The following is a 25,590-nucleotide window of genomic DNA, read 5'->3' as shown; positions in this document are numbered from 1 at the left end:
GCCCCGATGGGGGCAAATCGGGCCAGGCCTGCGGTAGTGGGGAGGGGCCGCAGGCAGTTGGCTGGCCGGCCCTGCCCCTGATTGGGGTGTTGGGGGTCGATTAAGGGTGGGGCCGGCATGTGGAAGGGTTGTGGGTGGTTGGCCAACTGGCCCTGCCCCCAATCCACCTCCAACATCCTGATCAGGGCTGGCACTTTTATATAGATAGATAGTGAACTTACAGAAAGAGAGAATAAAAAAAAGTCCCATTTACCATTGCAACAACAAGAAATAAAATACCTAGGAATAAACTTAACTAATGAGGTATGAGACCTGTACTCGGAAAACTACAGGATGTTGAAAAAAGAGATAGAGGAAGATGTAAACAAATGGAAGAATATACTGTGTTCATGGATTAGTAGAATCAACATCATTTAAATGTCCATACTACCCAAAGCAATTTATAGATTCAATGCAATCCCCATTAAAATACCAACAGCATATTTCAAAGACCCAGAACAAACTCTCCAAAAATTCATCTGGAATAAAAAAAGATCCCGAATAGCCACAGCAATCCCAAGAAAGAAGAACAAAGTTGGAGGATCACAATACCAGATATCAAACTATATTACAAAGCTACGGTCCTCAAAACTGCCTGTTACTGGCACAAGAACAGACATATTGACCAATGGAACAGAAGAGAGAACCCAGAAATTGACCCAAGCCAATATGCTCAATCAATAATTGACAAAGGAGGCAAGAGCAAACAATGGAGACAAGACAGTCTATTTAATAAATGGTTCTGGGAAAATTGGACAGATACATGCAAAAAAATGAAACTAGAACACCCATTTACACCGTACACAAAAATAAACTCAAAATGGATAAAGCACTTAAATGTAAGATGGGAAACCATAAAAATCTTAGAGGAATCCACAGGCAGCAAAATATCAGAAATATGTCATAGCAATACCTTTACTGATACAGCTCCTAGGGCAATGGAAACTAAGGAGAAAAGAAATACATGGGACTACATCAAAATAAAAATCTTCTGCACAGCAAAATAAACCATCAACAAAACACCAAGAAAGCTCACTGCATTCAAGAACATATTTGCCATTGTTATCTCCGATAAGTGTTTAATCTCCAAAATTTGTAGGGAACTCATACAACTTAACAAAAGGGAGATAAACAATCGAATGAAAAATGGGCAAAGGACCTAGTCACTTTTTGAAAGAGGACATAAGGAAGGCCAAGAGACATATGAAAACATGCTCAAAGTCACTAATCATCCAAGAGATGCAAATCAAAACAACAATGCGGTACCATCTCACACCTGTCAGAATGGTTATCATCAACAAATAAACAAACGACAAGTGTTGGCAAGGATGCGGAGAAAAAGAAACCCTCCTGCACTGCTGGTGGGAATGCAGACTGGTGCAGCTACTGTGGAGAATGCTATGGAGTTTCCTCAAAAATTAAAAATGGAACTTCCATTTGACCCAGTGATCCCACTACTAGGAATATATCCCAAGAAATCAGAAACACCAATCAGAAAGTATATATGCACCCCTATGTTCATAGCATCACAATCTACAATAGCTAAGATCTGGAAACAGCTTAAGTGCCCATCAGTAGATGAGTGGATTTAAAAACAGTGGTACATCTACACATTGGAATACTACAGTGCTGTAAAAAAAGAAGGAACTGCTACCATTTGCAACAGCATGAATGGACCTGGATAGCATTATGCTAAGCGAAATAAGTCGGAGAAAGATAAATATCACATGACCTCAATTGTGGAATATAAAGAACAACATAAAGTGATGAACAAAAATATATCCAGAGACAGAGAAGAATCTAACAGACTGTCAGTCCTCAGAGGGAAGGCATGGGAGGGTGGGTGGAGGGGGTAGAGATCAATCAAAGGACTTATATGTATGCATAGAAACATAACTAAGGGACACAGACACAAGGGGCATGAGGACATGTGCTGGAGGGGGGAATGGGGGGGGGAAGGAGTCACATGTAATACCTTAATCAATAAAGAAAAAAAGAAGCCTTCCCTGACTACTCTATATAAATAGAATCACCTCCACAACCACCACATTCCCTATATTCCTTTCTTTATTTTTTAAACATTAAAAAATGAACAACAAATAGATCAATGGAATAGAATAGAGAACCCAGAAATCGACCCAAGCCACTATGCTCAATTAATATTTGACAAAGGAGGCATGAACATACAATGGAGTCAAGACAGTCTCTTCAATAAATGGTGTTGGGAAAATTGGACAGATACATGCAAAAAAATGAAATTAGACCACCAACTTATACCATACACAAAAATAAATTAAAAATGGATAAAGGACTTAAACATAAGATGGGAAACCATAAAAATACTAGAGGAATCCACAGGCAGCAAAATCTCAGACATATGCCAAAGCAATTTCTTCACTGATACTGCTCCTAGGGCAATGGAAACTAAAGAGAAAATCAACAAATGGGACTACATCAAAATAAAAAGCTTTTGCACAACAAAGGAAACCATCAATAAAACAACAAGAAAGCCCACTGCATGGGAGAACATATTTGCCAATGATATCAACGATAGGGTTTAATCTCCAAAATTTACAGGGAACTCATACAACTTAACAAAAAGAAGATAACCCAATCAAAAAATGGGCAACTGATCTCAATAGACACTTTTCAAAAGAAGACAGAAGGAAGGCCAAGAGACATATGAAAACCTGCTCAAAGTCACTAATCATCAGAGAGATGCAAATCAACAATGCGGTACCATCTCACACCTGTGAGAATGGCTATCATCAACAAATCAACAAATGATAAGTGCTGGCGAGGATGCGGAGAAAAAAAGGAACCCTCGTGCACTGCTGGTGGGAATGCAGACTGGTGCAGCCACTGTGGAGAACAGTATGGAGTTTCCTCAAAAAACTGAAAATGGAACTCCCAGTTGACCCAGTGATCCCAATTCTAGGAATATATCCCAAGAAACTAGAAACACGAATCAGAGAGGATATATGCACCCCTATGTTCATAGCAGCACAATTCACCATAGCTAAGATTTGGAAACAGCCTAAGTGTCCATCAGTAGATGAGTGGATTAAAAAACTGTGGTACATCTACACAATGGAATACTACGCTTCAGTAAAAAAGACCGAGTTCTTACCATTTGCAACAACATGGATGGAGATGGAGAGCATTATGCTAAGTGAAATAAGCCAGGCAGAGAAAGATAAATATCACACGATCTCACTCATTTGTGGAATATAATGAACAACATAAACTGATGAACAAAAACAGATCCAGGGACAGAGAAACATCAATCCGAATGTCAAACCTCAGGGAAGGTAGGGGACGGTGGGGCTAAAGGAGAGAGATCAACCAAAGGACTTATATGCATGCATATAAGCCTAATCAATGGACACAGACAACAGGGGGGTGGGGGCATAAATGGGGAGTGGGGGGTAATGGGGGAATAAGGATATATATGTAATACCTTAATCAATAAAGAAATTAAAAAAAAATAAATGATTCCAAAAAAAATTAACAGCTTCATTGAGGTATAATTGGTTCAATAAATTGCACACATTTTAAGTGTATAATTGGATAAATTTGATATATGTATATAGCCATAAACCGATCACCGCAATCAAAATAATGAATATATCCATCATTCTCCAGAGTTTCCTCACTCCCACCCCTCCCTGTCCTCCACCTCCTAACAATCACTTAACTGCTGTCACTATAGATTAATTTTCGTTTTCTAGATATTTATATAATGGAATCATAGAGTATGTAATTTAAAAAAATTTGGCTTCTTTCACTTAGTGTAATATTTTTGAAATTCATCCATGTGGTAACATGTATCAATACTTTATTCCTTTTCATGGCTGAGTACAATTCCGTTTCATATATCCGTATATGTAAATTATCACAATTGGTTTTCCCTTCCTTACTTAGTTTTATTTTTTCTGTAGTACTTATCACCATAGTTTGTTGTCTACCAGAATTAAGGTCCTCTAGGGGAGGGACTTTGTATACTGCTATAGCCACAGTGCTTGGCACATAGGTGCTCAGTTAATATTTGATGAATGACTTTCATTTACTCCCATGGTTTCAGTTTTTATTCATATGCTGATGACTTCAATGGGTGCAGAAGTGTGTTGAGTCACCAGTAAAGAGCTGAGAATGACAAAGGTTTCTATCACTGGGAAACTTGATGGATGATGATCATTAACTGAGATAACAGTATACAGAAGATGGAACTGTGTGTGTGTGTGTGTGTGTGTGTGTGTGTGTGTGTGTGTGTGTGTGTGTTTATGAGATATACTGAGTTCAGTTTTGGGCATGCTAAATCTGAGATTCCCATAAAGTAGTTGAAAATGTAGGATTTTGGATCTTAGAAAAGAGGTGAGGGCTGGATTATGGAGTTTAGCAATTGTATGGGTTTAGATAAGATCTTCCAGAGAGGAGATGTAGAATGAAGGAGAGGGTCAATAAAATTTAAGTGATAGGCAGGAGAAGAGGAAGCAAGAAAAGACAGATAAAAATGGCCATAGCAGTAGGTGCATGTGTGTGTGGGGGGGGGGGGGGAGGGAGGAGGTTCACTAAAACAAGGGAGAAAGAGAGTATTTTAAGAAGTAGAGATTGGTCAACTGTGAAGGATGTTATAAAAAGTCACATTGAAGCATGGAGGCATGGAACAAACTAACACACTCAATGTGGGGGTGGGAGGACGAGGCGAGATAAGTAAAAGAATTTATATACTTACTAGAGGCCCGGTGCATGAAATTTGTGCACGGGGGGTGGTGTCCTTCAGCCCAGCCTGCACCCTCTCCAATCTGGGACCCCTGGAGGGATGTCCGACCGCCCGTTTAGGCCCGATCCCACCAGGATCAGGCCTAAAGAGGCAGTCGGACATCCCTCTCACAATCCAGGACTGCTGGCTCCCAACTGCTTGCCTGCCTCTGCCTGATTGCCCCTAACCGCTTCTGCCTGCCAGCCTGATCACCCCTAACCACTACCCTGCTAGCCTGATCGATGGCTAACTGCTCCCTGGCCAGCCGATTGCCCCTAAGTGCCCTCCCCTTCCAGTCTGGTCACCCCTAACTGTCCTCTCCTACAGGCCTGGTCTCCCCCAACTGCCCTCCTCTGCCAGCCTGGTCACCCCTAACTGCCCTCCCTGCAGGCCTGGATCCCCCCCAACTGTCCTCCCCTGCAGGCCTGGTCCCCCCACAACTGCCCTCCCCTGCAGGCCTGGTTCCCCCCAACTGCTCTCCCATGCAGGCCTGGCCCCCCCAATTGCCCTCCCCTGCAGTCCTGTTCCCCTCCAACTGCCCTCCCCTGCTGACCTGGTCTCCCTCAACTGCCCTGCTCTGCCGGCCCAGTCACCCGTAACTGCCCTCCCCTGCAGGCCTGGTAACCCCAAACTGCCCTCCCCTGAAGGCCTGGGTCTCCCTCAACTGTCCTTCCCTGCTGGCCTGGTCCCCCCAAACTGCCCTCCCCTGCAGGCCTGGGTCTCCCTCAACTGTCCTCCCCTGCTGGCCTGGTCCCCCCAAACTGCCCTCCCCTGCAGGCCTGGTTCCCCCCAACTGCTCTCCCATGCAGGCCTGGTCCCCCCGGTTGCCCTTCCCTGCAGTCCTGTTCCCCTCCAACTGCCCTCCCCTGCTGACCTGGTCTCCCCCAACTGCCCTGCTCTGCCGGCCCGGTCACCCGTAACTGCCCTCCCCTGCAGGCCTGGTAACCCCAAACTGCCCTCCCCTGCAGGCCTGGTCCCCCCAACTGCCCTCCCCTGTAGGCCTGGGTCCCCTCCAATTGCCTTCCCTTGCTGGCCTGGTCTCCCCCAACTGCCCACAACTGCCCTCCCCTGCCAGCCATCTTGTGGTGGCCATCTTGTGTCCACATGGGGGCAGCCATCTTTGACCACATGGGAGCAGTCATCTTGTGTCTTGGAGTGATGGTCAATTTGCATATTACTCTTTTATTAGATAGGATATGCATAGCCCATGGACACAGACAATATGGTGGTGAAGACCTGGGGGTGGGGGTGGGTAGGAGCTGGGTGGAGAGGGGCAAAGGTTGGGAAAATGAAAGACATTTGTAATACTGTCAACAATTATATATATATATATATCTCACATTGGATGAAGACTCTGATTTGGCAAATCTTTATGGAAATGCAAAAATAAAAAGCATTCTGCATCATAATGCAGGTATGAGTGAAATAGCTCATGAGTTCAAAGGAACAAGAGTTTTGCATTTGTGATAGAACTATAATTTTGGAGTCCCAAGGAATTTGGTGATTGCCTGAATGTTAATATTGTACTCTGGGTGTTTCCTCTGTAACTCTTGCCTTAAATCTTTAATTAAAATTATAATAGCAACAAAGCTTTGGTATGATACTGCTGTTTTATACACTTATCCCAATAAAAGCAACATTGGGTTGACCAGACATACATTTCATTAGGAAATCATAACTGGAATTTTGAAAATTACTTCTTGGTTATGTTCTCATTTGTAAATTATAATCAGAAAAAATAAATTGTAGGGGTGTAGATTAATCTTTTAACAGACATTAAATATCGGTGTTCAATGGCGTATACTTGGTGCTTTAAATTAAACTTATGCAGAATTTTTAAGTCAAACCTAGGCAATTAATTCTAATGGTTATTCAAATAGAATCAGTCATAAGGATAATTGGGAGGAAGGGATTAGTTAAGATAAACACTAATTTTGAATAATCAACATTTTACTGTACTTTAAAAGAAATGCATTTTTTTGGCCTCTGCCTCTTTTCTGTGTGTGAGTGTGTGTATGTGATATTCTGCTTACTGAAACATGAAAAACTTGTTTGTTTTAGGATCAGATTTGCAAGTATGTCTCCCCAAGGGCCCAACATGCTGCTCAAGAAAGATGGAAGAAAAATACCAACTAACAGCACGATTGAACATGGAACAACTGCTTCAGTCTGCAAGTATGGAGCTCAAGTTCTTAATTATTCAGAATGCTGCAGTTTTCCAAGGTGAGTTCTGGCGATCATTTTAAATGTGGTGCTCAGAGGTATCATTATGTGGGTACTTGGCTTTCAAAAGCTAAGTATAAGTTAAAAATGACCATTATAGCATTAATGCTTGATATAAAAACCTCCCAGTAAAAAAAAAAATTCTGTTTAAGGAAAACATGTTTTTTAAAGACGTTTCATTCCAATCTTTGGAAAGGGGGGTATTGGCAAAAAAATCATTGTCCACGGAAATACTTTTTATCTGTTTGTAAAAGGTTATAAATTCCTTTAGAAAGAGTAAATGATATTTTCTTTCAAATAACCTGTAAGACTTGCTTAAAGCACAAAAATAGTTTACTTAAATACTAGTTTTCTCCAGGCATGAGTTAGATAGTTCTGAAACATGCACAAACTCCTTCTGACCACTGGGACCATTTCCATTTAAGAGGGGGAAACTGGTTTGATGGCTCTACATTTTCTCATTTGTGTGAGTGGTTTTCATTTCTTGTGAGTTTCAGTTCTTACTATATCTGTGTATGACTATAAAATAATCTGTTGTGGCATTGCCAGATGTGTAGGAAATTGCATTTCTCTTTGCTAACTTGTAGGAGTGGCAGGATGGGGAGTATCTCCTTTGATTCAAAGACCCAGCTAGGGATGGTAATGATAAGGGTAACAGTATTGGTAATAGCAAACATGTATATAGCGTTATATGCTAGGTAATCTTATAAGTGCTTTACATATATTAATTCATTTAGTCCTCAAAATAATCCTGTAATGGAAGTATTATTATTATTATCCCCATTTTATGGATAAAAATCCAAGGCACAGAATGGCTAAGTAACTTGCCCAAGGTCACACAACTGTTAAGAGGTGAAAGCAGGATTTGAAACCAGGCAGCTTGGTTTTTAAAGTCTATACTTTTAACAACCTCAGTATGCTGCTTCCTGGGAGGGAAAATTAATTAAGGATATGGGGGCCTTCTTTTATTTTTTCTTAAGCAGATGCAATCAGCTGCCTTTTTCTTGCCCCACAAAGAAATAATTGAGGTTATATAGAAAAAATAATAATTCTGACTACTTGATATTCCAAATCTTTAGAGTTATAGTACCTTTATTAAAATTAACCTCTTTGAATTGTAAGGTGGGTTGATTATAGCTTATTTTGTATATTATAATGAAATTCTTAGAATTAGCTTACAAAATTATTCAAATTAGCTAGTAAATCATACATTCACAACAGTTTCTTGGCACAAAACTTCAGGGGATGTTGGGTTGATTATATGAAGTACAATATATCAGCTTGAAGTATTTTTTAACCTATTTAGCAGTCAGACTCTTGTGAAGAGTTTGTTGAGACTAACAATTTGGCAATAGAATGAATAATTTAAGGTGATTTTAAAAATACATGTACCATTCATGTACCTCTTAGATTGGCTTTGGAGCTGATCTGCTGGCTGAAAATGGGGGTGATAAGAAGTGATGTGACATGAGCATTGGGTTGAAGATGAGAGCTGAATCTTACTCTTTGGGGTGTTAAGATGCTTTTTCAGAATGTAGTATTTGTGATTTGTTTAATTACAAGAATAACCAGGCCCACAGATATCTTACTACTATTGCCTGCCTGGAGGGGTTTGATAGAGTGATCACAATGGTATTCTAGCATGCAGAGTAGTTGACATGACTCTACATCTGAAGGCTTTGGGCGTAAGCATCTGTGTCCAGTCCTGCATTTTGCACATTGTTTTCTAGGCCTGGAACAGCACAAGACTAGGTGAGAAAGGGAGTTCTTGCAAGATTTTGTTTGGATTAATTTACAGATATGGCTGCTGTGGCATGGCTTTTGAACATTAGTCATGAAAACAGATGGTGGAAATGGGGGGCAGCACCTACTAGTTGTATCTCTCTCTCTCTCTCTCTCTCTCTCTCTCTCTCTCTCTCTCTCTCTCTCTCTCTCTCCCCCACACACACACACACACGCACGCACGCGCACACACACAAGTACATGTATTTTTTAAATCACCTTAAATTATTCAAATTGTGTAGACAGATAGAAGGCCAATCCTAGCAAAGGAACATAGAGACAACTAGATGATGTCTGAAATCATTGTGCTGCCTTCTTCCTTGTCACTATACTATGTACTTGTTCTTTATCTTGTTTCATTCTCTTTCCCTGCTTCATAGGAAAAAGATAGACTCTGATGCCAGACCTCAAGACAATTATGTCATATTTGTAGAGGCATTGCCCCCAGAATCCTTTGTATGACAAACATTTGGGGAGACAAGACTACAATCAGAGACCCCTACAAGATGATAAATGCCGGGGGGCACAGTTGTTTTTTTCCTAAAATATATTTCCTCCCCAAGTAGCTGGTAGATCAAATTATTAAGAAAATTGCTCCAGTACTTCATGCATATGAAATTAGATGTGAGCTATTCTCTCAACCACATGAAGTTGAAGAAAGCTCATCCTGATCTTGGCCTAGATCCACAATCTATTTAGGATTCCACTTGAGGGTATTTAAGCAGTGAGTGCTCTCTGCAAATATGTGCACGGTTCCTCGAGCAATCCTTATTGCCTTGATTTGGATTTTATGTCTTCATTTGCAGGAAGCCTTTGCCCTCATAAATGAGCCTGGGGCTCTTTGCTACAGTGGTTGGAGTGCTGTATTGCTAATGTTGTTTTGATAATGATTGAAGCATTAAAGAAAGTTGTACTTTATTTTCAATTTTTGCATTGCCTCGTTTCCTAAATTTACTTAGATGTACTTAGTAAAATGGGGCAGCACAGTCATTTTTTGTTTCTGCTTAATTAATTCTTTTTGAAAAACTCTACTAAAAGTAGATTTTCTTTTCTATTTCTTCTCCCCTACCTAATAATAATTATGATGATAATGATAATACTAGTGGCAATTTATTAAGTGCCTACTATATGATGTTTACTTTTACACAATAATCTCATTTAATTTTCCCAGAAGCCCTAAGAGGTTCATATGATAATTATCTCCATTTTACAGATGAAGAAAGTCATTGATGCCACAGCTTCTTTCAAGCCATCATGTGACAATATTTTTCTTTTTCTCAGTGTGCTTGAAGTTAATTGAAATTAAGAAGTTGTAGGATTTGTGGTCCTTGAGAAGAAAAATGGGACCAAATTCTGAATTTTTCATTGCATCTTCACCACTTCTATACTTTCAAGCTTTGAGTTCTGTTTTCTTTGTAGAATTTTATGATAGCTTTTAACCTTGTGCTATCAGGAAATATTTGGGGTATGTCTAGGTTTTTTCTGTATGTTGGACGATTCCAGTCTTCCCCAAGGTGCCACTGACTTTGAGTGAGAATAAACTCTTTAGAATGCAGTAACACTTTGCTTTTCTGGAAGTTGCCTATCCTATATCTTGAACTCTCTTCATCAGAGAGGTGAAATAGTGGTTAAGCAGAAATCATATCTGTGCACCTAAATGCCAAGGAGCTCCTGATTATTTAGTTGACTCATCTGAGAGCTCCTTGGGACCTTGTTCAGAGGCTACTAATGTTCTAAATTTATGCATAGTCTTTACAAGTTTGATTTTCTAGTTTTCTATCCAATAGTAAGTAAGCAGTTAAATAGAAGGGTTATAAAATATTGCTGGAGGGAGGTACATATAACCAGCAAGAAGTTGTGAGTGACAGTAAGGGTGGAGGACATGAAACTGGACTCAAAAACTCACTGAATGTGGCAATTGGGGGCTTTTAGTAGAGGGGTATATCTCTACATGCCTCAGTAGACCCTGTATTATAGTCGATTCAACAACTGATATTCATAGAATCAATAAGGAAAGATAAAAATATTTAAATTTTTCTATTTTATTTTTTTAATAAATCTTTATTGTTCAGATTATTACAGTTGTTCCTCCTTTTCCCCCCCATAGCTCCCCTCCACCCGGTTCCCATCCCACCCTCTGCCCTTACCCCCCTGCCACTGTCCTCATCCATAGGTGTACGATTTTTGTCCAGTCTCTTCCCTCACCACTCACACCCCCTTCCCCCCGAGAATTGTCAGTCCACTCCCTTTCTATGCCCCTGATTCTATTATATTCACCAGTTTATTCTGTTCATCAGATTTTTTATTCACTTGATTTTTAGATTCACTTGTTAATAGATATGTATTTGTTGTTCATAATTTTTATCTTTACCTGTTTCTTCTTCTTCCTCTTCTTAAAGAACACCCTTCAGCATTTCATGTAATACTGGTTTGGCAGTGATGAACTCCTTTAGCTTTTTCTTATCTGTGAAGCTCTTTATCTGACCTTTAATTCTGAATGATAGCTTTGCTGGGTAGAGTAATCTTGGTTGTAGGTTCTTGCTATTCATCACTTTGAATATTTCTTGCCACTCCCTTCTGGCCTGCATAGTTTCTGTTGAGAAATCAGCTGATAACCGTATGGGTGCTCCCTTGTAGGTAACTAACTGTTTTTCTCTTGCTGCTTTTAATATTCTCTCTTTGTCTTTTGCTCTTGGCATTTTAATTATGATGTGTCTTGGTGTGGTCCTCTTTGGATTCCTTTTGTTTGGGGTTCTGTGTGCTTCTTGGACTTGTAAGTCTATTTCTTTCACCAGGTAGGGGAAGTTTTCTGTCATTATTTCTTCAAATAGGTTTTCAATATCTTGCTCTCTCTCTTCTTCTGGCACCCCCATAATTCAGATGTTGGTATGCTTGAAGTTGTCCCAGAGGCTCCTAACACTATCTTCATATTTTTGGATTCGTTTTTCTTTTTGCTTTTCCGGCTGAGTGTTTTTTGCTTCTTTGTATTTCAAATCTTTGACTTGATTCTTGAGATCCTCCAGTCTGCTGTTGGATCTCTGTATATTATTTTTTATTTCAGTCAGTGTATGCTTAATTTCTAGTTGGTCCTTTTTCATATCCTCGAGGGACTCACTAAATTTATTGGTGGTTTCTAGAAGATTCTTGAAAAACCTTGTAACCGTGGTTTTGAACTCTATATCCAGTTCTTTGCTTTCCTCCATTTCTTTCATTTGTGACCTGTTTCTTTGTTTCCACATTTTGGCTGCTTCCCTGAGTTGATAGAGTGGCTTTGTGTGCTAGGTGTCCTATAGGGCCCAGTGGCTCAGCCTCCTCAGTTACCTGAGGTGGACACTCTTGGTGTACCCCTTTGTGGGCTGTGTGCACAGTCTTGTTGTAGTTAAGCCTTGATTGTTGTTGGTATCACTGGGAGGAATTGACCTCCAGGCCAGCTGGCTGTGAGGATCAGTTGTGTCTACGATGGGAGAACTTCTGTGCTGGAGACACCCTTATGGGGCAGGACTTGCTTCAGTGGGGCTTTGGTGCTCACTGAGTCTGCCCCCTGAGTGTGTCCCTTATGGATCTGAGGAGTTGTAATCTGGATAGTCCTACTCTGACCACTGGGTACACTGGCTCTTGGATCTCCAAGGAGGTGCAAATTTAACTCTGCCTGAGGCCACCCAGCAGGAGCTACGGAGAGATCTGCTGACTCCTCTTCTTTGTTTGGGGTTTGGAGGTGCCCAGATGAGGCCCAGCTGTGAAGCAATGCAAGCTGCTGTGGAGCCTTGGGCCTTCTTTTGGAAGTTCTGGGGCTCTCTGACCCAGCTGCAGTTTGTTAGGTAATTTTAGATTGCAGAGGGCCAGGCACTCACTCATACGCAAAAGCCTCTGCACACAGCTGGGGTGGGGTTGTAAATTGGGTGGGGTGGGGTCTTATGGAATCAACAGGGCAGAGCAAACAGCAATGGCTGACCTTCAGCCCTGCCCTAAGAGGCCCCTGGGTCTCAGTGTCCCGTGGTAATTGCTGCAAGCACCTCTGAGAAAAAGCCGCCCTCATGTTCCGGCCTGATGCCAGACAGTCCAGTTTCCCCCCGTATGAGTCTGGGTCCCCAGAGTCTGGCCTGGAACTGAAGTTCAGAGCAGTGGAGAGCTTGTGTCTCCCTCCCAGTTGAAAAAGACAACCGCGTCCTCAGTTGCCAGCCCTTTTTGCACGCACGCCTCTGTACCTCCACACTTTACTTCCGCACCTCCTCTGAGCCTTAGTGTGCTTTTCTCTTCCCTTCTAGTTGTAGAATTTCCACTCAGCCAGCCTTCCTGTGGTTCTGGATGATGTCCGTTTTGTCTTTTAGTTGTAGAGGTGGTTGTGCGAGGCAGCAAGTTCAGGTGTTTACCTATGCCGCCATCTTGGTTTCTCTCTAATATTTCCATTTTAAATGGCTAAAAATAATTTTTGTTGCTTAAAGGCATTGAAAGAAACGCTGGATTTGGAGTAAAAAAATCTAAGTTATAATTCTCATTCTGTGTTTATAAGCTTTATGACTTTGAGTCATTATTTAGATGTGAATAGCTTCAGTTTTCTTATCTGCAAAATGGGGATGATAATGATAGTCCTGTTTACCTCACAGACTAGAGATAATGTATGTTAAAGTGTCTTGAAAACTATAAAATATAATATACATGCATTATTATCTAGACAGCTCATTTGTGTAGACTGCTTCACCTCAGTGGTGCCAGATAAATGAGGCATTACTGTCACAGACATTAACTCAAACAAAGCTGGAGTTCATGATGTAATTCAACAACTCTTGCCACATACAGATGATATTCAAACAGTGCACAGGTGGGAGAGCACTGAGGCAAAAGACCCTTTGAAAAAGGGGTTTATATTGTGCAATCTTGGATGTAAAGCTGTGCTGTTTGAAATGTCAATAGTGCCAGGTTCAATCCTTTTTCAGCTGCTCTTCTGGCTCCTGTCTGGTATATTTTACACACAAACAAGGAGTTACATCAGAAAGAAGTTGTTGTGCTCAGGCTGTATTTTAATTACATTTTCTGGTCCATACTATCATGGTAGAGAGAAGGAAAAGAGGAGTCAAATTTTAGATATCTTCAGTTGAGCTTCACTGAGTGTTGGAAAGCTTTCTTCTACCTGCTTTCTGTGGAGGAGATGAAAAAAAATCTTTGAATGGTGAAGGGGATAATGTTTCTGTGCTTCTTCTGTTTCTCCCCTCCCTATTTTTCCATTTCCATCTGCTCTTAACAGTTCTTACACTTTTTTTTTTCTGTCAGATCCTGTCTCTCCCACTCACCTTAAATAAAATTGACCTTGGTTTGAACACCTTTTTCCATCAGCTGAGAGCAATTTCTCCAGTAATTTCTGCTTGAAATAACTGTTTAGGGATATTATTCAAACAAAGCTTTTTTCCTTCATAGTTAATATGTAACTAGATAATTGCCTGAATATTGATAAACATTTTTTTTTGAGATTCAATCATTTGTTAATTTAGTTTTTATAATGTAGTGGGGCTTCTAAGAGAGCACCGAGCAATTTTTTTCCATTTCACAATTTTTCCCTTTTAGTTTGACAGTTCTTCTGCCCATGCTCCAGTTCTGAGTCCCTGACTCAAACTGCTGGCCATTCTGTCACAACCTTTTCTTCTTAAAAAATAATATATGGGAGAGAATAATTACATTGATATATAATTAAGAATTTAATTTATTTACCAGGGCTAAATATAATAACATTAAACTGAATAGAAGAATTTTAGGAATGCAAACCATAACCATGAGTGAAGTTATGTATCCTTGAAAATGTAAATTATTAATCAAACCGCTCATCTGTATAGCAAAGCTCTAGTAATCCCATTATAAAAGGGTGAGTTTCTCATCAGATCCCAGAAGATGCTGGCTTTAATTAGGGTACTTTTATGGCCCTGACTCAGATATTTTGGTTACAAAGTTTTAAAAAATGTGATTGTTTAACTATTAGTGCTATTGGGAAAACAATTGGAAACTGAGTGTTTAAAGTCATTTCAGTTTTAAACTAAGAACTTCTGGATTCAATTCAGTTTCAAAATTCTGTGGTTTTAGCAGAGCTAGAGACTGGGGAGTTATAAATCTTTCCTGTGCTCCCTATTGATTTAGAAAAGTCAGTCATTAGACTGAAAACTGTTTAATAAAAAGGGTTTGGAAAAAATGACTCAGTGTGCAACAGAGACTGTTCTGGGGCCAATCTGTGGTACAGAGATAATGCAGATTAAGTCTTTACCCCAGCCCATGCCACTTGATTCAATGGGACTTAGAACTCACAACCTGTAACTGCCATAATCCCTGACCACCTTCTCACTAGTTATCCCAAGAAAATAAATTAAAGGACATTGTCCCTGCCCTCTAGACACTTCCAGGAAAAAAAAAACACAACACTTTTACCTAGAGTGATTTCTTCCCACCCCTCCCACACTGGGATTTTTTTATTTTCTGAAAGCATATGTTCCTCCTTCTCTTTCCATCTCACTGAGCTGCAATACCTGATATCAGAGTAATGAAGCATATGTTTGAGAGATTTGAATTCTGTCAGTAGAGTGGAGGTAAAAACAATTTTCCTCTAAGCTGGAAGTAATAACATAGAAATTTAAAAGACCTTTCCTTCTATTGACTGTGGGATGCCTCCAGGGGTTGGATACACACTTGTACTCCTCCTTTTCCCTCATCCCATCTTTCAGTCATCAGGTCTTGTATCTTCCTTTATACTTCCTCACATCTTTTTTCTACATTCCATCTCTGGGTCTCATTGATCACATGCTGATGCCTTGTAGTTCTGTCTCTGATTTTCATTCCAACCTCCATCAGCTCACATCTAGACTACCAACAAAGACAGAACTGCGTTTCATGCTTTTAGTATCCGCCTTTATTTCCCAGCTCAGCAATGGAGGGTCATTATTAAGAGGGCTGGGTTTGAATGAGTCTGGGTGGGTATAGGTAGGAGACATGGGGCTAGTATGGAGAAGAGAAAGTTGAGGGATTGGGGTGAGAATCAGAAACCTCCTCTCTCAATATGTACTAAGTCAGTGAGAGATGAGTAAAAAATTTCCTGTTCAAAAGTGTTTTACTTGTATTATCTTATTTAAACCTCACAACAACCCTGAGTTTGGTACTGTTATTAGCCTTATTTTACTGCTGAGAAAGTAGAGACCTAGAAAGCTTAATTAAGTAACTTGGCTAAAGTCACACAGCCAAAAAATGGCAGACACAGGAATAAAACCTAGCAAATGCAGCTCCAGAGCCTGTGCCCTTAGATGCCGTTTGTTATACAGCCTCTGTGTATGTTGTTTCATGGTCATGGGCCACCTCCCCAATTCTAGCTTTCTTTCTTGCAAGGAAATTCTATAGTATTTCATAAAAAAACAACAGCCCACATTTGCTGAACAAGTACCTAGCATATCTGAAGGCAGGTATTGCGGGGGATTCAAAGATGAAAGCTACCACACGCCTACCTTCAAGTAGCTCAAATTTCAGTAACTAAGACTTTTATACATGAATAACTTGAGTACAAAGCATTCTAAGAAAAATGCTGTAAGAACAATTTTAGCACTTTTCTATGGGGAGTAGGGATAGATCCAGGTTTCATGGGGGGCTCAAAGCTTATACAGTTAGGGGTCCTCTTTAAGAAAAATAATTAAAAATTAAAAATGCAAAGTGCCTGTGGCTCTTTCAGTAGGAGGATTTCAAGTGCGGGTCCCTGTAGCTTAAATTTCATTATCTTCACAGGAAATCCGCCTCTGTATGGGAATGTGGGGTTGGAAAAGATTAATTCCAACTAGAGGGTAAAAGTTCTTGGAGGAGATTGCCTTTGTGTATTCTCTAGACAGATGTGACTCTTGATCAAGGAGAAGGGCAGGTGAGGGAATTAGATAAATTAGTTTACTTATTTTTCTAAATTAAATTAAAAATCTAAACATTATTAATTGCCTACTAGATATGAGTCTTTCTGGACTCCCTGGCTAGCCTTACAGCTTTTCACTCAGTCTTTCCTTTGAAAGGGCATAACACCCAGGAAAGAAACAGAGGTGCATATTGTGAAAGGCATGGGCTTTGGCTTCAGGAAGACTGGAGTATAATTTTCAACTCTCTACTCCCTCTCTTTGTGACCAAGGGCAAGTCACTTTTCTCTGAGCCATTAATTAAAGAGGGTTAAATCAAATTCAGGCTGTGAAGACCTCAGCTCTGTGCTGGACTGTTAGGAAATAAATGCATAGTAGCCATTGTTTTTTTTAATTCCCTCTTATGCATTTGTAAGCATATAAAGCACATTAAATATAATAGATTTGCTTCGTGGCATTGACTGTCATATGTCTGGCATATACATTTTAAAATGCTTTAATATAATTATAATTAATATAAAAATGCTCTAATATACCTACTCATAATCCTATCATTCAGAGACAATGGCTTGTAACATTTTTGTGTGTTTTCTTTGTGTGTGTGTGTGTGTGTGTGTGTGTGTGTGTGTGTGTAAGACTAATAGTATACATTTTCTAAATGGTCCCAAGTGGTCTGAATGAGTTAAAGTAACCTCTAGATCTAACAAGCAATGGCAGACTATGATTTCATTGGTTATATTAGGAAAGGAAGGAGAACAAAAATGATGAAAGGAAATTAGGATATTTATGATGCTTCCCTCTTTTGGTTAAAATTTTTTAGCATTAGTACTGGACCTGATTAAGTAAAATGTAATAATTAGATTATATTAGGGCCCATTGTATTCGCTCTCTTGAGATACTGTGTGTTTTCTTTCTAGCACTTATCACATTTGTAGTAATACATGTATGGTTATATGATTAATATGGGTCTCCTTTACTAGATAATGATATCTCTGAGGATAGGGTTTATTTGTATTCTACCTCACTGCTGTATACCCAGTGAGATAGTTGGCACTCAGTATATGTTTCAGTGAACACACACACACACATTAAAATAAGTAGTACCAGTAAAAACAGATTTCTGGAGACACAAAATGGCGATTGAATAGGCAGATGTGTCCTAAACCTTATCCTGGAGCAGATAGAAGGAACATCTAAATTGAATAACATACACCCAGAATTGGCAAAGTAGACACAGCTGATGAGACAATTCGCATCCGGGAAGGGCAGAGGACACCTGGAGAACAGCAAGATCAGGGATCTGGGCTGGAGAGAGTTGCAAGACTTCTGAGCTGAGAGGGTCAGAAGAAAGCCACACAGCACCAAGTCCACATCCCTTGGGGACAGGCATAACATCTGACTGTGGAAAGGAAGTCCACAGGGCTGCTGGAGGCAGGGGATTCTAGATCTAAGTCCACATCCATGAGAGGCTGAGCCCAGAGGGGACAGCCTGAAGAACTGCCCAAGCCGCATGGTGCCGGAGGGAGAGAAACTCACAGTGGCACAGTTGTTTCCCCTCTTTTTGGCCTTTGCTTTTATTCGCTAAACCCAGTTCATAGTACCTTTCAAATACAAGCACTCACCTGTGACCGAGGTGCAGATGGAGGTGTGGACTTGTGGAGTCTGGGGAGAGGCTGTGGAGAAGAGCAGGTCAGGGAGAGGTGACCAGCAATCTGGCACTGGGACCTTCCTGACACTCAGGACCTAAGCAGCCATTTTCTCCTGAAGAACTAGCCCCTCCCAGCAGTCTCCAGGCAACCAATACAGCCATACCTAGACCACACCCTGAGTGGTACAAAGGATACAAAAAATCTGAATAGCCCCTAAAAGCCCTCAGGGTCTGGGTTGAAGAGAGGCCATTCAGTCCTGGAAAGTGATACAGCAACCTCCCTACCTATAGCCCTGTCAGAAACAGCTGCTTGAGAGATTAAGATTGACAGGGGGCAGACAGCTTAAGTTGGCAGATTGGTCCCACCTGCTTGCAGTCAAGGCTGTGGAGACAGACACAAACAGAGGAGCGGTGGATTGCTTGGAACTTCAGCATAGTTCTGACTACCTAACAGGAAACTGAGAAGTGGCAGACAGTACAGAAGAGTGGGATCTTAAACCAGCCCCCATGGGGCATTAAAACTTGGCTGAAATGAATGACACTTCACTTTTTTATATTTTATCTTTTATTTAAATTTTTTTCCTTTATTTTCTTCTTTTTTTTTTTGGTTTGTTTCAATTTTTTTGCATTTTTTTCTTCATCCTACTTTTATTTTTTTATTATTATTTATCTTATTTTTTATTTTTTTATTTTTTTCTTCTTTTTAAAATTTTCTTCTTATCCACTCACCCTCTTTCTGCCTCCTCTATACTGAACTGAGGTCCTCCACATATTAATTCAATTCATTAACATTACTTTCTGTATATACGCTCTGCCTCTACAGATTCTGCCCCCTCCCTCTCTTCTGGGTGTTTGTTGTTTGCATTTTTTTTTGGTTTATCTGTTTCTTCTGTGGCATTTTCTCCCCATATATATATACTAGTGGCCTGGTGCACAAATTTCGTGCACATTAAAAGGGGATTAATTAGAGGAAATATTTTAATATTGCTATTTGCCCTTTCTCTATAATAGAAGTGTCAGAGATGAAAGAAAATTAGTAAAATGTATATGAAAATCTTCCTGTCAGAGTCTGGGGCACACCACGGGACCCAGAGTCAAGTCCCTGCTCACCCGCAGCACCTCAAAATTGTGTGAGACCCAGACCCAGACGACCCCACCCCCATTGGGCGAGATCCAGACCCAGCTGGCCCCACCCTTGTCAAGCCCCGCTGGGTGGAGGGTGCAGCCTCAGGGCCCCCCCATCAAGCCCCACCAGGCAGGGGGCATGGCCTGAGGTCCCCCGGCCTGGCACTGGGGTGGGGGGCACAGCCTGAGGTCCCTCGGCCTGGCACCGGGTCGGAGGGTGCACCTGAGGTCTCCTGTCAAGCCCCGCTGGGCAGGGGGAATGGCCTAAGGTCCCCTATTAAGCCCTGCTGGGCAGGGGGAGCAGCCTCAGGTCCCCTGCCCTGGCCCAGCGCCACGCAGCCTCAGGTCCCTGCTAAATGCTCGTTAAGGCTCACCATCTTTGTGATGGTGTGATGGTTAATTTGCATATTTCCTCTTTATTAGATAGGCTATTTTTCTTTTTCTCCTTTTTCTTTTCTCTCACCATTTTTCTTTTCTCAATATCATTTTTGCCTTCTTTTCTCTCCCTTAATTCTCTTTTCTCTGGTGGTCACTTATATTGTGGTTATCGGTGCCATGAGTACATTAGTGTTTTGTTCCCTTTTTGCCTTTGGGCTGTGTCTTGTCGAGTTGTATTTTGTGCTGTTCGGTCAATGTGGTAGAGAGTGAGCCACATAACCAGACACCCTGAGATGAGACTCTATCCACTAATGGGACAATAACACTCAAGACCCAACTACACCAAGAGAACCCAAATATCACAAGTAGGAGGCATCCCTAGATTGCCCAGCCCAGAAGACCAGAGAGATTGCACCACTGGGTCCCACAAAACATCTACTACATAAGACAAATTCAAAAATCTGGGTGGCATAGCAGTTTGATTTGATACGTAGAAACAATTACAAAGAAACAGCAAAAATGGTGAGAAAAAGAAATAACCCCCATTTGCAAGAAAAGGGTGAATCACCAGAAAAGGATATGAATGAAGCAGAGGTAAGCAATTTTTCAGAGAAAGAATTCAGAGCAATGGTTATAATGACACTGAAAAGGATAGAAGACAAATTCAAGAACATATGTAAGAATCAAGAAGAAATGAAGAAGAATCAAGAGGAAATGAAGAATGTACAAACACAATAAAGAACACAGTGGAAAGTTTCAACAGTAGACTAGAAGAAGCTGAGGACCACATCTGTGAGTTAGAAGACAAGGTAGAAAAAACCACCCAAGCACAGCAGCAACTGGAAAGAAAACTTAAAAGCAGGAGGAGAACCTAAGGCAGCTTTGGGACAACATGAAACAAAACAACATCCACATAATAATGGTGCAGAAGGAGAGGAAGAGAAGCAAGGAATAGAAAACCTATTGGAAGAAATAATGACAGAAAACTTCCCTGATGTTGGGAAGAAAAAAGCCACATAAGTCCAAGAAGCACATAGAGTACTAAACAAGATGAACCCCAAAAGACCAACACCAAGACACATCATAATTAAATTGGCAAACACCAATGACAAAGTAAGAATCTTAAAGGCTGCCAGATTGAGACAAAAAGTTACCTACAAGGGTTCTCCTATTAGAATATTAATGGATTTCTCAACCAAAACACATAAGGCCAGAAGGAAATGGAATAAAATATACAAAATGGTGCCAAGCAAGAGACTGAATCCAAGAATACTATACCCAGCAAGGCTGTCATTCAAAATTGAAAAAGAAATCAGGAGCTTCACAGACAAAAAAGGGCTAAGGGAGTTTACTACCACCAAGCCAGCAATGCAAGAAATGCTAAAGGGACTGCTGTAAAAAGAAGAATAAAAAGGGAAGAAGGAACACAGGCATAAAGAATAAAAATGGTGACAAACAAGTACCTATCCTACATGATAAAGGCCTAATATGCAAATTGACTAAACGACAGAACTACCAGTGGAACAACTGGTTGCTATAATGTGCATTGACCACCAGGGAGTAGATGCTTAATGCAGGAGCTGCTCCCAGCCCACAGGCCCCAGGCCAGCCAAGGCAGGTGCCAGCAGGGAACCCCACCGTTCGCCCCACAGATCTGCCCTGATCACCAGCCAGGCCTAGGGACCCTACCTATGCACGAATTTCATGTATCGCGTCTCTAGTCAATAATAACCTTAAACATAAATGGATCAAATGCTCCGATCAAAAGACATAGGGTAGCTGAATGGATAAGAAAACACGACCCATATATTTGCTGTCTACAAGAGACCTACCTCAGAAAAAAGGACTCACACAGACATAGTGAAGGGATGGAAATTTTTTTCAGGCAAATGGAAATGAGAAAAAAATTGTGGTAGCAATACTTATATCTGACAAAATAGACCTCAAAATTAAGACCATAACAAGAAACAAGGAGGGCCACTTCATAATACTAAAGGGAGCAATTCAACAAGAGGATAAACTCTGATAAACATATATACACCCAATTCCGGAGCACCCAAATACATAAAAATCTTCTGGAAAATATCAAGGAAGAGATCGACAGCAATACAATCATAGTAGGGGACTTTAATACCCCATTGACATCACTGGATAATTCCTCTAAACAAAATATCAGCAATCCTAAATGACTGACTAGATCAGATGGGTTTAATTGACATCTTCAGAACATTTCACCCCAAAGCTACAAAATATATATTTTTCTCAAGTACACATGGGACATTTTCAACAATAGACCATATATTAGGACACAAACAAAGTCTCTTCAAATTTCAAGAAGATAGAAATCATATCAAACATCTTCTCAGTTCACAATGGCATAAAATTAGAAATCAACTACAGTAAAAACAGTGAAAAAAATCAAACACTTGGAGGCTAAATAACATGCTATTAAACAATTATTGTGTTACCAAAGAGATCAAAGAAGAAATAAAAACATCTTGGAAACAAATGACAATGAAAACACAACAATCCAAAATCTATGGGACACAGTGAAAGCAGTCCTGAGAGGGAAATTCATAGCTCTACAGGCCTACCTCAAAAAACAAGAAAAAATGGTGCCCTAACCAGTTTGGCTCAGTGGATAGAGCATGGGCCTGCATACTGAAGGGTCCCAGGATCGATTTCAGTCAAGGGCATATATCTTGGCATAATTGATGTTTCGCTCTCATCAATGTTTCTAACTATCGCTCTCCCTTCCTCTCTGTAAAAAAATCAATAAAATATATTTTTAAAAATATTAAAAGAAAGAAAAAAAGAAAAAATAGTAATAAATTATCTAACCCTGCAACTTAAAGAATTAGAAAGAAAGCAATAAGAAAAGCCCAGAGTAAGCAGAAGGAAGGAAATAATAAAGATCAGAGTGGAAATAAACAACATAGAGACCAAAAAATCAATACAAAAGATCAATAAAACCAAGAGCTAGTTCTTTGGAAGGATAAACAAGATTGATGAACCTCTAGCCAGGCTCACTGAGAAACAAAAAAAAAAGAGAACCCAAATAAACAAATCAGAAATGAAAGAGGTGAAGTAACAACCAACCCCACAGAAATACAAAGGATTGTAAAAAATTACTACGAACAACTCTACTCCAACTAACTGGACAACCTAGAAGAAATGGACATATTACTAGAAAAATACAAGTTTCCAAAACTCAATCAGGAAGAATAAAAAAACCTGAATAGGCTGATAACTACCGATGAAATTTAAGCAGTAATCAAAACACGTCCAGCAAACAAAAGCCCTGGACTGGATGGCTTCACAGGGGAGTTTTACCAAACATTCAAAGAACTAAAACCTATCCTTCTCAGACTATTCCAAAAAATTCAACAGGAAGGCACACTTCCAAGCTCCTTCTATGAAGCCAGCATTACCCTAATCCCAAAATCAGATAAAAACACTACAAAGAAAGAGAATTACAGGCCAATATCCCTAATGAACATAGATGCTAAAATCTTCAACAAAATTCTAGTAAATCTGATCCAGCATTACATTAGAAAGATCATACACCATGACAAAGTGGGATTTATTCCAGGGATGCAAGCATGGTACAATATCCACAAATTAATAAATGTGATGCATCACATAAGTAAATTGAGAGGCAAAAATCACATAATCATATCAATTGATGCAGAAGGCATTTGACAAAATACAACACCCTTTTCTGATAAAAACTATCAGCAAAGTTGGAATAGAGGGATCATACCTCAACATAATAAAAGCCTTATATGATAAACCTACAACCAAAATCATACTCAATGGACAAAAACTAAAACCATTTCTCCTGAGAACAGGAACAAGACAGGGACACCCACTTTCACCACTTCTGTGTGACATAGTACTGGAAGTGCTAGCTATAGCGATTAGATTAAGAAAAAGAAAATGCATCCAAATTGGAAAAGAAGAAGCAAAATTGTCATTATTCCCAGATGACATGATATTGTACATAGAAAACCTTAAAGACACCATGAAAACTACTATACTTAATAAATGAATTAGGCAATGTAGCAGGATACAAAATTAACACCCAGAAATCTATGGCTTTTTTATACACCAATAATGAACTCACAGAAAGAGAAACTAAAAAAAAAACAACAATCACTTTTACCATTGCAACAAAAAAATTAAAATACCTTGGAATAAACTTAACCAAGGAGGTAAAGTACTGGTACTCAGAAAATTGTAGGACGCCAAGAAAAGAGATAGAGGAAGACATAAACAAGTGGAAGAATATACCGTGTTCATGGATTGGTAGAATCAACTCCATTAAAATGTCCATACTACCCAAAGCAATCTATAGATTCAATGCAATCCCCATTAAAATACCAACAGTATGTTTCAAAGACCTAGAATAAACTCTGCAAAAATTCATCTGGAATAAAAAAAAAAGATCTTGAATAGACGCAGGAATCCTGAGAAAGAAGAACAAAGAAGGAGTGATCACAATACCAGATACCAAGCTATATTACAAAGCTACGGTCCTCAAAACTGCCTGGTACTAGCACAAGAACAGACATATTGACCAATGGAAGAGAACAGAGAACCCAGAAATCAACCCAAGCCATTATGCACAATTAATATTCAACAAATGAGGCAAGAGCAATGGAGTCAAGACAGTCTCTTCAATAAATGGTGTTGGAAAAATTGGACAGATACATGCACAAACATGAAAGTAGACCACCAACTTACACCATATACAAAAATAAACTTAAAATGGATAAAGGACTTAAATGTAAGACAGGAAACCATAAAAATCTTAGAAGAATCCATAGGCATAAAAATATCAGACATATGTCATAGCAATATCTTCACTGATACAGCTCCTTGAACAATGGTAACTAAAGAGAAAATAAACAAATGGGACTACATCAAAATAAAAAGCTTCTGCACAGCCAAAGAAACCATCAACAAAACAACAAGAAAGCCCATTGCATGAGAGAATATATTTGCCAATGTTAATCTTTGATAAGGGTTCAATCTCCAAAATTTACAGGGAACTAATACAACTTAACAAAAGGGAGATAAACAATCCAATCAAAAAATTGGCAAAGGACCTTAATAGACACTTTTTGAAAGAGGACATACAGAAGGTCAAGAGACATATGAAAACATGCTCAAAGTCACTAGTAATCCGAGAGATGCAAATCAAAACGACAATGAGATACCATCTCACACCTGTCAGAATGGCTATCATCAACAAATCGACAAAAGACAACTACTGGCGAGGATGTGGAGAAAAAGGAACCCTCGTGCACTGCTGGTGGAAATGAAGACTGGTTCAGCCACTGTGGAAAACAGTATGGAGTTTCCTCAAAAAATAAAGAATGGAACTCCCATTTGACCCAATAATCCCACTTCTAGGAATATATCCCAGGAAAACAGAAACACCAATCAGAAAGGATATATGCACCCCTATGTTCATAGCAGCACAATTTACAATAGCTAAGATTTGGAAACAGCCTAAGTGCCCATCAGCAGACCAGTCAATTAGAAAACGGTGGTAAATCTATGTAATGGAAAACTACGCTGCTGTAAAAAAAAGGAATTCTTACCATGGATGGAACTGTTGAGCATTATGCTAAGCTAAATAAGACAGTCAGTGAAAGAAAAATATCACATGATCTCACTCATTTGTGGAATATAATGAACAACATAAACTGATGAAAAAAAAATAGAATCAGAGACATAGAAGCATTGAACAGACTGTCGTACTTAGG

General features: G+C 39.9%; 1 protein-coding gene across 2 annotated transcripts in view; it reads left to right on the top strand.

The window, feature by feature from the left end:
- GPC3 (glypican 3) overlaps positions 1 to 25,590 on the top strand; it is a 658,140-nt gene that overhangs the window by 217,355 nt on the left and 415,195 nt on the right. For both annotated transcript variants that reach the window (XM_080652923.1, XM_080652922.1), the window contains exon 2: positions 6,863 to 7,024. In XM_080652923.1, coding sequence (XP_080509049.1) covers positions 6,863 to 7,024 — 162 coding nt within the window. The remainder of the gene's footprint in view (positions 1 to 6,862; positions 7,025 to 25,590) is intronic.

Source organism: Plecotus auritus (assembly GCF_963455305.1).
Source record: "Plecotus auritus genome assembly, chromosome: X".
Classification (NCBI taxonomy): Eukaryota; Metazoa; Chordata; class Mammalia; order Chiroptera; family Vespertilionidae; genus Plecotus; species Plecotus auritus.
The sequence above is the reverse complement of the archived record's forward strand: the minus strand, read 5'-3'. Positions and strand labels throughout refer to the sequence as shown.